This window comes from Sarcophilus harrisii, chromosome 5 (genome assembly GCF_902635505.1).
Source record: "Sarcophilus harrisii chromosome 5, mSarHar1.11, whole genome shotgun sequence".
NCBI classification, from domain to species: Eukaryota; Metazoa; Chordata; class Mammalia; order Dasyuromorphia; family Dasyuridae; genus Sarcophilus; species Sarcophilus harrisii.
This window is the reverse complement of record NC_045430.1, coordinates 129,618,526-129,631,846: the sequence shown is the minus strand read 5'-3', so window position 1 is coordinate 129,631,846 and position 13,321 is coordinate 129,618,526. Positions and strand designations below refer to the sequence as shown.

At 36.0% G+C, this 13,321-nt stretch overlaps 1 protein-coding gene across 20 annotated transcripts in view; it reads right to left on the bottom strand.

Annotated features, from left to right (window-relative positions):
* Nucleotides 1–5,350: 5,350 nt before the first annotated feature.
* Nucleotides 5,351–13,321, bottom strand: part of CELF2 (CUGBP Elav-like family member 2) — a 969,093-nt gene continuing 961,122 nt past the window's right edge. For 19 of the 20 annotated variants that reach the window (XM_031940494.1, XM_031940495.1, XM_031940484.1 and 16 more), the window contains one exon: nucleotides 9,806–10,667. In XM_031940494.1, coding sequence (XP_031796354.1) covers nucleotides 10,540–10,667 — 128 coding nt within the window. In that variant the 3' untranslated portion in view covers nucleotides 9,806–10,539. Of the gene's footprint in view, nucleotides 9,136–9,805; nucleotides 10,668–13,321 lie in introns of those variants that run through there. The other variant, XM_023504698.2, reaches the window with a different exon arrangement.

The following is a 13,321-nucleotide window of genomic DNA, read 5'->3' as shown; positions in this document are numbered from 1 at the left end:
TAGCCACTTTCCTCTCTGTCCTAGGGCCTCCAAGCTCCCATTAAGGGTGAAGGGGACAGACAGAGACACAGAGAAACACAGAGACAGAGAGACAGAGACATACACAAGAGAGACACAGAGAGAGACTCAGAGAGAGACGCACAAAGACAGAGAGACACACAGAGATATAGAGAGACACAGAGAGAGATACACACAGAGAGACAGAGACACAATCATAGAGAGACACACACAGGAGAGAGAGAGTGCCAGAGGGACAGAGACAGAGAAACACAGAGACACAAACATGGAGACACATACAGAGAGAGACAGACACAGAGAGACAGAGACAGAAAGACACATAGAGAACAGGAAAAGGATCTGGAGACATTCATTTTTGGGTCTTTTGAGGAGTGAAAGGGTTAAGATTTGGAGTTACTGACAAAGCAGTCACAGTTATGAAAGATAGTGAGTGACACTGGATCTCTCCCAGCTGAGATATGAATTGGAGATGTTGAAAGTGATAGATGTATGTGGTGAGAGATTAGTATGGAGGATAAGGTGCTTATTTAATCGTCAGAAGTTAATATATATATCTCAAAATGCATTGAGAATTGGATCCTCCAGCTCGAGAAGACAGGAATTCTTTTAATATCTTCTTCAGGAACCTTAAAGACTAGTCACCTTAACCACGAAAGGACATCTCAGAAACTCTGAATTGGTTCTATACTTAGTGTTATTTGTGAGGTTAGAAATGAATCTATAGAAATCCCCTTAGGGGTTCTTAGGGTTTAAAGCTTTCTATTTAAACCTGACTGGCAATACTAAAATGTGTTACTCAGCAAATAACATGCTAGCTTTTGTGAGGAAGGGAGAACATAAAGTTGGGATTATAAGCAAAGAGGCAACTGAATTCCAGAATTATTTTTTTTACTAAGTTTTCTAGGTCTTCTTCTTAGTAGTGTCTAGATTTCATTTTCCACAAAAGGAGAACCTTGTTTATGCTTGTCTGTAAAGTTCTCTTGTGAAAGGGGCTACTATTTCAATACCTCTCTCTTTGTAGTCAATTCTACACACAGATTCTCTTCATTTCTACTGCCTCTGCCACTTGGGTCTTTTAACTGATTCTTCACCCCCACCTGAAGGCACATGAGAGGCAAATTTTTTGTTCGACTGATCAGCAAGAGGATTTTGTATTATCTGTCAATTTTCATTATCCATGCTCTCCTTGTTTGCCATTAGCACGGGTTCCTGAGGTTTGGTTGAATGAAGGCTTAAAATGTCTGACTATAGTTCAGCATGGAAATGGAGAAAGTTTAGGAATTTTCCTTGGAATCAAACATTGAGAATTAAAAACAAAAAACAAAAACATAAACACTGTTCTGTGCAAACTAATGGCCTCTGGGAAAAATTAAAACAAAACAAAACAAAACAAAAAACAACCACCACCCCCCCTCAAAAAAAAAAAAAAAAAAAACAACCAAAAAAAACTCTGAAAGGCCCAAGCAGCAGGCCTCCCATTTAAGCTTAACAAATGTCATGGGGTGCTTCTTCCACTGAGCTTTGAAATTTTACTCTTCTCATCTTGAATGATCAAATACCATTCCACTCTCTTTCTCTCATTTTGCACTTCTGAATAAAACAGCCATAGCTCTCCAGCTGGCTATACTTTTAGAATTTCCCCTCATTTTGACTGGGCACTGACGTAAACCAGCATTATTCTAGAAACTTCATTTTTCCCTTCTTCATCCACCCCCAAAGAGATCATATTCAGAAACACAGCTGGATTTTTCTAGGTTAGGGCAAAATTCAGATACTTTCAAGTAGTTCTTTGTAAGTCTAGGAATTACTTTGTTCTGGTATTTGCAGAAGTGATATCTCTTGCTTTGGGCAGAGACACGGGTCTCACTAATAAGAGGATGGCTTTCCAGCTATATCTTGCTACAAAACAGTAGGAGAAAGCTCCCTCACTCCATCTTGTTTCCAAAGCCAATTTATTGAGGATTGAGCCATAAAGCCACAGTTACATGTAAATTCAAAGAAAAAAAAAATGTAAACTCTGCATCCCCAAAGATTCAACACAAAACAATCTCTAGAAACAGTGGTTTTTTTTTTTTTAAATCTTCACATTAATTTTACAGACAACAGAGTCCTTTCTTAAGCTTTATTTAAGAAATCGAGTACTATATAGTTCAATATATATAAGACACATCCAGTATTGTGTTCCTGATAGCAAGTGCATAGATTTTGTTAAGATATCATTTTTCACTCGATATAACGTTTCATGGTCACACGAAGATATATTCCTAGTGATTTTGCTAGCGCATGAGAAGAAGAACAGAACACAGCAAAAATAGTGAACTACAACAAAGATGAAGAACAAAAACAGTTAGCGAATTAGCAGAACAGTCGATTCCTGATAAGTGAATAAGCTGATTGTTTGGTCACAATGTTTTATTCACTTATCAGGAACGATTCACAGTACATTCGTGTTGACTGTTTTCCTAGCCTGTGAGCTAACAGTCACCAGCTCCTTGGATCAAGTTTAATGACTGGGGACTAGGCAGACATAATTTCTATCAGCAAGGTAAGTCTGGTGACAACTCTATCATTTCCCGAGATGGTCCACGTACAGCGAACAAAGAAACATTTTGCTTACACCACAAAGGTGTTTTACATAATTGATTTTTAAAAAAAAAAAGAAATTTAAAGCAAGGACTTTACTATACAACCATCAGCACTTTAGGGAACTAACTTTTCCTTCTCCTTTTGTGGAAAAGTTATTTTTAAGTGAACTGGCTTTTAGAAAAAAATCCAAAAAACTCTAGCACAGAATCTCTTTCTTTGTATGTTGGCAGATAGTAGATCTTTTATTTTTAAAGCTGCATCGTGAAAGAAAAAATATTTTAAAAAATAAACTAAATTATATACTCAGTCATCCTTTCTCTGCTAACATAGGCAGTAGATCTTCATAGAACTTATAAAGGCTTCTGAAAGCCATAATAAGATTATAAGCAGAAGCTTTGCCTAGAAATCTGAAATCTATAGTGATTAGCTCCCAGCTGAGTTGAGTTGGAGCTGGCAGTGATGGCCCATTGGGATGTGTTAGGCTTATAGAAAGAAGCCCTGTCCCCCACTCCACCAACGCCCTCAACCTTTGAGCTGCTGGAGGATGTTAAAATGGTTCCGTTTTCTGGATCCCACAGAATCCCTGAAGTATGAGGGCTGTGGAGGGGAACATCTCAGTGGCAGTGGGCTAGGGTGTAAGGAGGAGGCTAGCTTCCACCAGAGATTGTGCGTCTAGAGTAATTGGAAGGAGAGAGATAGGAGAGGGACTAGCATTGATGGAACCTCTTAAGAGCACTTTGAAAAAAAAAGATCAGATTCCTGAGCATTAAGAGATGGAGAGATAATGGGAGATGGGGTTTGTGGCTTAAGTTCCAGAAAGCACTCTTGAAGGAGTTTTGATTGGATTTTGGGAGAGGCAAGGGGTGGAAAGGAAGCTTTAGATCTAAGTTAGCCAGAGTGTGACACTGTCAACAACTATATCTGACACCAGCTATAGAAATGTGTGTGTTGAGGGGTGGGAGGAGACCCCCCCCCCCCCCCCCAAAAAAAAAAGAAAAAAAGAGAGAGAGAGTTTTTGTTACATTTTTAAAATTCCATTTGGATTTCATCATATTCAGTGATGAGCATGACCAACTCGACCCCTTTTAAATCAAAATATAGATGGCCTATTTGAGTAAGGGAAGATATGTCTTCCATTAACCTTAGTAACTAAAGCTGCTCCCTTAGTTCTAAAATGTTTTTTGTATCTACTGATTGATGGATTGGCAACACCTATGTTTCTTATTATATTGATATACATATATATGTGTGTATATATGTAGATGCATACATTCATATATATATGTATATATATATGCATGCACATGTGTCTTGCTCATCTGGTGAGCCTCCTCTCCACCCCTCACCCCCCACCCCCAAGTCTCTCACTTCTATTTAAAATGTGATTAGTTCCTAAAAAAATGTTGACTCTCATCATATGCCAATAGACTAGTGCACAATTAGAAGAAATATCAGGGGAGCTTCTTCTCTTCTCTCAAGTTTCTTAAAGTTTTACAAAGAGCTAGCAGACAGAGCAGGGAGATGTAATATGGGAAAAAGAACACTCAACTTGAGTCAGAAGAGCTGGGTTCAAATCACTTCCTAGTTTTAGGTGTTGGGGTCCTTACCTAGGCAGTGGGGGGAAAAGGGGCTGGATAAGGTCTCTCAGGCCCCTTTTAGCTCTAATTTTCTCTAAGCATGTTGTTACGGCTAATTAGAAGTGATAGGTGCTGTTTCCCTTTTTGAAGTTGAATTCACTTGACAGCAGAAACTGATTTTCTGCAATTTGGGACATATTGTGTTTGTACAATAGGGAAAGGCAAAAGAAGAGCTCGATAGTAGGGAGGGAGAGGACAGAGAAGAGAAGAAAAGAAGAAAGGAAGAAAGGCGGGAGGGGAAGGAGAGAGAAAGATGGGGAGAGACACATAGACATATATATGTGTGTGTGTATATATATACACACACACACACACACACACACATATATATATATATATATGGAGAGAGAGAGAATATGAATGAGCTTCTGTAATCAAATGACTGACAAAGGCCTTGGCAAATATAACTCAGTAGGTAGTTACTTAAGTGAACCCAGAGACCGACTGTTAATTAAAAAAAAAAAAAAAGTAACAAGTCTAAGCCCAGAAGCTGAAGTGGGCTGTGGTACAGAAATAAACTGAGGAAAGCTAAAGTGCACACTTCCTCCTTTTCCCAAAATCAGATATTCACTTAGGTGGAATCGACTGTATCTTTCATACACAACAAATAGAAAAAAAAACAGGGACGTGAAACAGTGAGGTGTGCAGATGTATTACCAACATATAATGACCACCAACAATACAACACGCAGAGAGAGACAAGTATTAGGAAAATGGTTTAATATTGGAGACAGAAGCAAAAAACTGCATCACACAATAACATACGTTACAAAAATAAGTTTGACTGTTTCAACTACACGGTTATGTTCACAATGAGGACAGAAGAATCAGAAAAAACTTTGATCTAAACAGCAAAAAAGCAAACCCCTAAAGTTTTAACTGATACATTTATCCACTTAAAGTGACTGAGTACTCCTAATTCTAATTACCTTATTGTGTAACTGCACAATACAGAATAAAAAGTGAAACTTACCGCTTTTTAAAAGACAAAATTCTAACGCTAGATATAAGCAAAGGGAAAAAAAGAAAGCAAGCCAAAGTTTTTAATTCTCAAAAGAAAACCAACTTTCTTTCTACCAACCAGAAATCAAACTCGAAATCAGTCATGGTCAGGGGGCCCACTAGAGTAAGCCACAAAAGTTTCCTTTTTTTTTTTTTTTAATCTCCAGTATAAAAAGTTCCACTGGTACAAAATGCATAAGTACAATCAGTTGTAGAAATAGGAAAGCCTGCATTTTTTTTTTTTTTTGGCTCAAATTCCATCGAACAACAAAATCCAAATGCATCAATAAAACAGAAACAATACTCAAATGGTCTTACAGTTTCCACTAGGTTGCATTAACTTTGGCTTTTCTCAGACAATACTTAAAAAACTATTTTGTAATTCTAAACAAAATGATCATATTATTAATCTACAAACAACAATTTTTCACAGCACAAAAAAAACACAAATACATTTTTTTTTTGTATGACATTATCCAAAAAGGTAATGAAACTACAATTTTTTTTCTTCTTGTTGTTAATTAGCACTTAAGATAATAAAAACAGAAACAGTAAAATGGTTCCAGAGTAGCACAAGCCAAAGAACTATAACCCCTATGGTGAAAGAAAGATGAACTTATTTATGCCTTTGAGGATTGCCATTTCATTGCAAGTCTCTAATTTAATTTAAAAACTACTATTCTCTACATTTAATTTTTTATTTTTATTTTTTAAAAAAGCAATTTCCCTGTTTTGTTTTGTTATTCCTTCTGGCATAGGCCCTTTGCACCCTTGCAGCTTTTCCTTTTGATATTCTGAGTCAAAGTAAACCGGAGGACGATTGCTCACTAAGGAGGGATAAGTTGCTTAACAGAGACGACACATACAAATAAAAGGGGGGGGAAGAGGACAGACATTTCCATCAAACCTACCATATCTTGGTTGCCTGCAAAATAAATGCTCAACTAAAAATGCTCACCCTCAGCTTTCTCCTAAATAGTGCTCGGTCCACTCTGGGCGAGAGGAAGGTGGGGAAAGGGCTAAAAGGGGACAGGGAGAGTAACTTTTGCTGAAGAAATTGGGGAAAAAAAACCTTTGGAAATTTATGTGGTTGACAAATGAGAAGATTCTGAGTGAAACAGTCTAAGATTCAAATGAAGTTCTCTTGTGTTTATATATGTATATACACACACCCTGTATATAGATATATATGAGAGACATATGTGCGATCTGTTTTGTTATTAAGCAGATTGCTGCAGGAAGTACAAATAGCCCTCAAAGGATGAAGGAAGGCCCCAGCAGTAGTAAACACGTGTGAGGATAATAAAAATCATTTCATTGTAAGTGCATGTGCTATAAGAAGGAAACTTTTTTTTTCTTTTTTTTTCTTTTTTTCTTTTTTTTTTCTTTTTTTTTGCATCATGAGAGGCTAGTCCTTTCCACCTCAGGGCTATCACAATCCATACACATTATAAACTGAAAGGGGCGAGTGAGTCAGAGGAGAGAAAGGAAGGTCATCAGCATTGTACCCAGCCACAGAGAAGATACCAATGACCTGTTTTATGTTTTTCTGAAAGGGCTTTGCATTTGGTGGTTGTTACGGCCTTCAGTCTTGTCAAGACCTTATGATGTCTGTGTTTGATTTTATAAAAAGAAATATGGCACTTTAGAAAAACGGCAGCAGGTAATTAATGCTGATGGGTATTTGGTTGGCATTTTTTTTTTTTTTCTGTGTGTGTCAGTAATGAGAAGTGAGTTCTGCTTGTACAGTCTCCTCAGATGCACTTAGTCCAACAAACTAACGTCAGAAAGGCAGTGAAAGGGCTACCAGTTTCAAATTCTGGGTACTCTGCACTTATAGGCCATACCCAGAGGGCTCATACAATCCCCAGCACAATGGCCGATTGTAAACGTTAACCAGGAAATTTTTGTTTAAAAAGTAGTTTAAATTGCAGTGCACATTAAAAAGTTCTCGGCCACAATGCACCACCACACTTGAGTTCAAAAACAAATTGGAAAAAAAATTATATCATCAGGTGCTAAAATTCACCATTTTGTTGAGGGAATGGGTTGAGGGGAGGAGAGAATCAGTAAGAAACTGTTATTATTTAATACTGAACAACAAATTACAGCAGCACATGTAGAGCTCTCTGAGAAGATTTTTTTTTTAAGTCCTTTAAAAGTGAAAGGAAAAAAATGAAGGGAAGGGGAATTTTGGAGAATGGTAAAATACTATTGGTTTTACCCTTCAGATCTGCCCTGTGGATTTTTTTTTCCTTCTTGTAGATTTCAACCATGTTTAAAAAACAAACAAACAAACAAAAAAATCAAATCAAAATCCCCGCCAAAAAATCAGGTATATGGAAGGAGGGGGAAATGGCAGGAGGAAGAACTGACCCAACAGAAACACCCCCAAACAAACCCAACAATAAAATGGTGGATGTATCAAAGATACCAACATTCCAGACAGCTCTGGGTAGAAAGGGTTAAAAGTTCAAAACTTTCTCACCTTAGAGGTTTCCATAATATTATGAAGAAAATACATTGTGAGGTTTGCCTTCACAGCATTGATGTGCAGAGTGGTTAAAAAAGTGAGACATGGGCACTTATACAATGTCTTACAAAAAACATCAAAGAGAAATAACAAACAATAACAATTTCAGGCAACAAGACCACAGGATAGCAAGTTAACAAACTTTTTAACCTCTTTTTTTTTTTTTAATATTAGGGATTTATACAAAACACATAATAAAATACCCATGTTATCAAATTACTTCTCACAAGAAACACACTGAAGCTCTAGGAAGGAAGTACCTTTGGAATTTGGCACTATATAGTTTCACTGTTTTTTTTTTTTTTTCTTTAAAAGAAAAAAAAAAAACAGATCACATTTTGCTGAACACAAACACACCTAAATTGTCCACAATAAAAAAATGACATCAATGCTTCACAAGCCAACACAAAACTTATTCTGGAATAGTTTTTTTTTTTTTTCCTCACATGAAATTTTTTTTAAGCAAACAATTTTTTTTTTTCGAAACTCTTTTTTTGTTTTGTTCAAGTAAACCAAATTTTAAAACTTGTCTTATCAACATAGAACACTTAAGACCGTAAGACTCATGATGAAACCACAACTTAATTCACAGAAGCACCAACGTAACACAGTTTACAGTAACCTTTCTCCTGTACATTGGAACAGTATAAAATATAGGTAATTTCATGTGCATTAAACCATGGATTGTCTAACTGTGAGTCAGTTCAGCAAAAGGTGACACAAATAGGTAGCATTTGCCCCAAAACAGGGTAAATATTTTCTTATTCTAATCTACAAAAAGTGGTTCTATATATATATATCTTAATGAGAAAGTGAGCCACCTAAAATGGCCTTATCAAAAAACTTTACACTGCCTGAAAAATGTAAAAACGATTACAGACCTCTAGAGACTTAAAATCAGACAGTTTTTTTTTCTCAAACTGTTTTTGGAAGTAGTCTGTTAGAAACCAACATTCTGTGTCCCTGGACACATATTGCTATTGTTACCAGTGACCGGGAAGAATGCCAATCCCTGTATAATACTTTCAAGTCTTTTTTTTTTTTTTTTTTTAATAAAAGAAAAAAAAAATTAAGAAAGAACGAAACATTTTGCCACAGGTTTTTTTTTTCTTCTAGAATTAATTTGTCTAATAATAAATTTCAGTCTTGCATGAATGCAGCAATGTTTTTCACATTGACTTCCCAGAATTCATAGCTAGATGAGGTCACATGCAAATTTCAAAGGTCAGTAGGAGAACCAAATATGATGAGAGGTCAGAAAGACATCAGAAACAATGACGGGACGATGAAACTTTTTTTTTTTTTGAGACGCCACAGGGACATGCTAGGCAAACGATGAACTAACGGGCATGAAGATGTCTAGGGAAAAAACAAGGAAGAGTAAAAAGTTACACAGAAATCTATGCAGCAGAAACAAAATCATTTTTATGGGTGCAGGAGAAAACTAATGCAAATCTTAACTCATTAGGGAGTCTAGGAGCCATTCACATAATTTGCATTTCTTACAATCTGTATCCACAGCACAATGAAACCCCAAGAGAATCCATCCAGAGAGAGCAAGAAGGGGGATGGATTCGGTTGTTTGGGGGTGCAGGGGGGAAGGGGGAAGGGACCAGTTTCAACAAATGTAACATAAGGGGAAAGTCAGACAGCTGAATTGTAAACTAGATAATGGAAACTACAAATAAAATAACCAGACATACAAACAACGAGAGGATAAAGCATGAACTTTTAGGTCTAGGGTTCAACGGTGAAAAAAAGCCCATTCCTGGCACGAGTACTCTAGAGACTACTTCAAAAGGATCTAGCTAGCACAGAGAACTGCTCTTTAGGTATCCAATAAGTTAACAATAGGCAATAAATAACTTCCATTATTTCTGAGGCAGTAAAAATTTTGTATAAAAATAGAAATGCTTTTTTTACAAATAAAATTTACAGGCCTGTGGCTTTCTTTTTTATTTATTTATGTATTTATTTATGTATTTATTATTATTAAATTTATCTGTCAAGAAACATCAAGTATTTTCACTCATTTTTATTTTATTTTTTAAACCCTGTAGCTTTAAGAAACAGATCCTCTAAATCTTTTTTACATTAATCCTTTCTAAAAACTAAAATAAAAACAATGGTAAAATAAAGACAACCAGTGTAATAATTTGACCAATAAACCTCATGTTTTTTGAACCCTAAAATAAAATCCTTCTTATTATAATGAATTCATGTAGTGGAAAGACTTTTTTTTTTTGTTTGTTTGTTTGCTTAATTTTGAATAAGTGCTTCTCTTGGCTTTGCTCTCACTCTAGGCCACCACATTAAACTCTAAACTGCTGGTGCCCTTTCTTAGGTTCAGACAGACATCCATTAATATTCCTAGCCAGTGCTCTCAAGGGCACCGGCAGTTTCAGAGTTAAATTGCACATTACAGTTTGTCTTCTAACTTTTCAAGATGTCATTTATTTTTTGTGTTTTCCTTTAAAAAATAAAAGAATGAAAAAAAAACAATTAAAGTCGCAAAACAAAAGAGAATACAGTAGCACAACTGGAGGAATTTACTCGTAGGAAAGAAGTAGCCCAAGTTTTGATAATGGCGAGTTGGGTGGGTGGGTGGGTAGGGGAATGGAGGCGTTAATGTAAAAATAACTGTCTCTCTTGGTGAAAGTTGGCAATGTGGTCCTCCTTTGCCTTCCCTGTGGAGAACAGGCTGGCTCATGGGACTTACCCTAAGAAAGCTAAAATAAGAGCAGTGAGCTTCTGGGGTTAAGATCAGTAAGGTTTGCTGTCATTTTTGGAACGCTTCAGCTGGACCTTCAAGCGTTTCATGCCAATCTGAAAGCCGTTCATAGCTTGGATAGCAGCTTGTGCAGAGACAGGATTGTCATAGCTAACAAAACCTGGAAAATAGAAGAAAAGGGTAGAGAGAGAGGGAATGAAGGGGTGAGGAGAGAAGAGAGTCAAAAAAAAAAATAAGGTTAGAACAGATATCATTTTATGGTATTGCTAACATTTTTCAATTACAATAGGTAAGGGGTATGGACAGCTGCTTTTCAAGTTCATAGGACATAGCTATACATTGTCCCCCTCAGTCACAGCTTTTATTTTGGCTGCTGAAATAATTGGTGAAAAATCTAGTCAAGTTCATTCTTTGGTCTCACGGAGACATATCCTTTCGCTCCCAATCAAAACATAAAACAGCAGCAACAATAAAACACACTCCAAATTTAGTTGTCTGAATTCAACTTCTTCTACCTTCTAACTGAATCAAGGCAAACAGATTTGTAGACATATAGCCTTAATCTATGAGGCAATCCAGTGATCTGATATGATTAATTTTTCTAAAAGTTGGATGAGGGCTGTTATTCAAAAAAAGACCCCAAATTAAAAATACTAGTGGTTCTGCCATCTGGGGGAGGGGATGGGGGGAAGGAGGGGAAAAGTTGGAACAAAGGATCTTGCAATCGTCAATGCTGAAAAATTACCCATGCGTATATCTTGTAAATAAAAAGCTATAAAAAAATACTAGTGGTTCTGTTATAAAACAAAAGTATGAGAAATCAGAATTCTGTCAACAGTTTGTTCTAATGTCTGAGAGAAACTTATTTATTTGGATATAGAAATAATTCAAGGTACTTTTGGACAAACCACTTATATTCTATCACCCAATAGCCCAGATTTCTGGACCAATCAATTCTCTTTAACTCTAGCTTTTCATTAATTTCTCCACTGTTTTCCTTTTTGTCTTCTGTCTGTGAGGTTGGCAAAATGGCCAGAGAATGAGACCACAAGAAGCATCTCTACTTGAATATAGGAAGTAAAGGAAAGTGACTTTTGGTTACATTCAATTTAACATGCATGTATTCAGCTCTTGCTTTGTGCTAGGTATTGTGCAAAGGTTTTGATGTGAAACCATCTTCTCCTTCAAAAAGCTTATAAACGAATCTAATCTGAAAACACAATCTGTGATACAGGCAATAGCTATGAACTCTATGATCATAGTGGCACTCCTAAGAAAGGAAAGAGAAGGAAATATTTAATGGTTTTCTAAAACCATAATAAATCCATCTCCAAGACACTAGTTTCTCTGACAAGAAATCAGGCCAGCACATATTTTGTGATCTCTTGCAAGGCACTGTTTAGCCACCTTAGAAGTTTGCCTTAAGATATCTCATATATCCTTTTGCTCTTTAAGAATCCACTCTGGCTTTACCCTCCTCTTCAAACAATTCTATTTGTTTTTCTTTCTATCTGTACTTATTCTACCTTAATCTCTTGATTATATCATAACTGGGTATCATCTACTGACAATTTATGATGACATCTTGCATTATCAAGTTATTATATTTTTCTCTTTCCTTTTTTACAATTTTATTTATTTTTTTCTAGACTTAAGAAACAAAATATACACTTCTAAATCATAGAATAGAAAAAAAGGATGATTGTACATGAAACGGTGAATTTCTTAAATATAATTTGCTATTTCTTTTAAATGCACAATAAAATTACTATGCAATTCCCCCCGTGTTTTATTTCATAATAGTTTAGATTTTGCTAAGTGAATAAATTATTCCAGGTAAAAGAATGATATCCTTTGAGGTAGCATTAATTCACTGAGACCAAAAGAATCTATCATCCCCATTTTCAATTCCAGCAGCCTCCTAAAAACATGGAGTAGACTTAAATATTATCTTTCTGGATTAAGATTTAATACATACAATGGGTCCTATTCTAATTTTTTATTTGTTATTTATTTTCCTTTCCATGATTTTTAACTGTCATTCTGTGAAATATGATCGCTCTATATGTCTGTGTACTGGGGTGGGACAAGGTTTGATTTGGTCTGTCTTATGGCTGAATCCCTGGTTTAACAAAGTACTTCATAAGAATAACTTACATTTCTACAAAATTTTAGAAATGATGAAGTATTTTCCTCTGATTAATACCCTCTTTTTAAAGATGGTAAAAACAGGTTCAGATATTGCAGAACTATGGGATAGCTCCATCTGGCTTGTAGCTGAAACCTGTATGTGTTATCTCCAACTAGAATGTGAGTTCAATGAAAAGTGAGACTATTCCTCCTTTCTCTCTGTATCCCTAATGCTTAGCAAATAAGATAATATTTGAAAAACTCTTTGTGTAATAAATACCTGACATGGTAACAGGTGCCTAACTAATAATTATTCCCTTCCCCTCTTCTCGTTTGCACACAGTAAGCACTTAATAAAAGCTTTTTCATTCATTCAATAGATAACTTGCTACTGGTCACATATCTATTTACATGGCAATTACAGGAATAAAACTCAAATCTTCTGGGTCTAAATTCAGCTTCTAAATTTAATAAAAACAATCACCCTTCATCTCAAAACCTGGATAATATTAGAGCTCAATTACTCAGTTGTCAGAGACAAAATGCCTATGCTGCTAATCTACGCAAGCATAGGATCAGAACATTCTGCAAAGCTGAGGAGTGTAGTCTAATGGAAAGAACATGGCACGTGAGGTCTGGAGGTCTCCTGCCTTTGACAGTTATTACTAGCCATATGATAGTGGA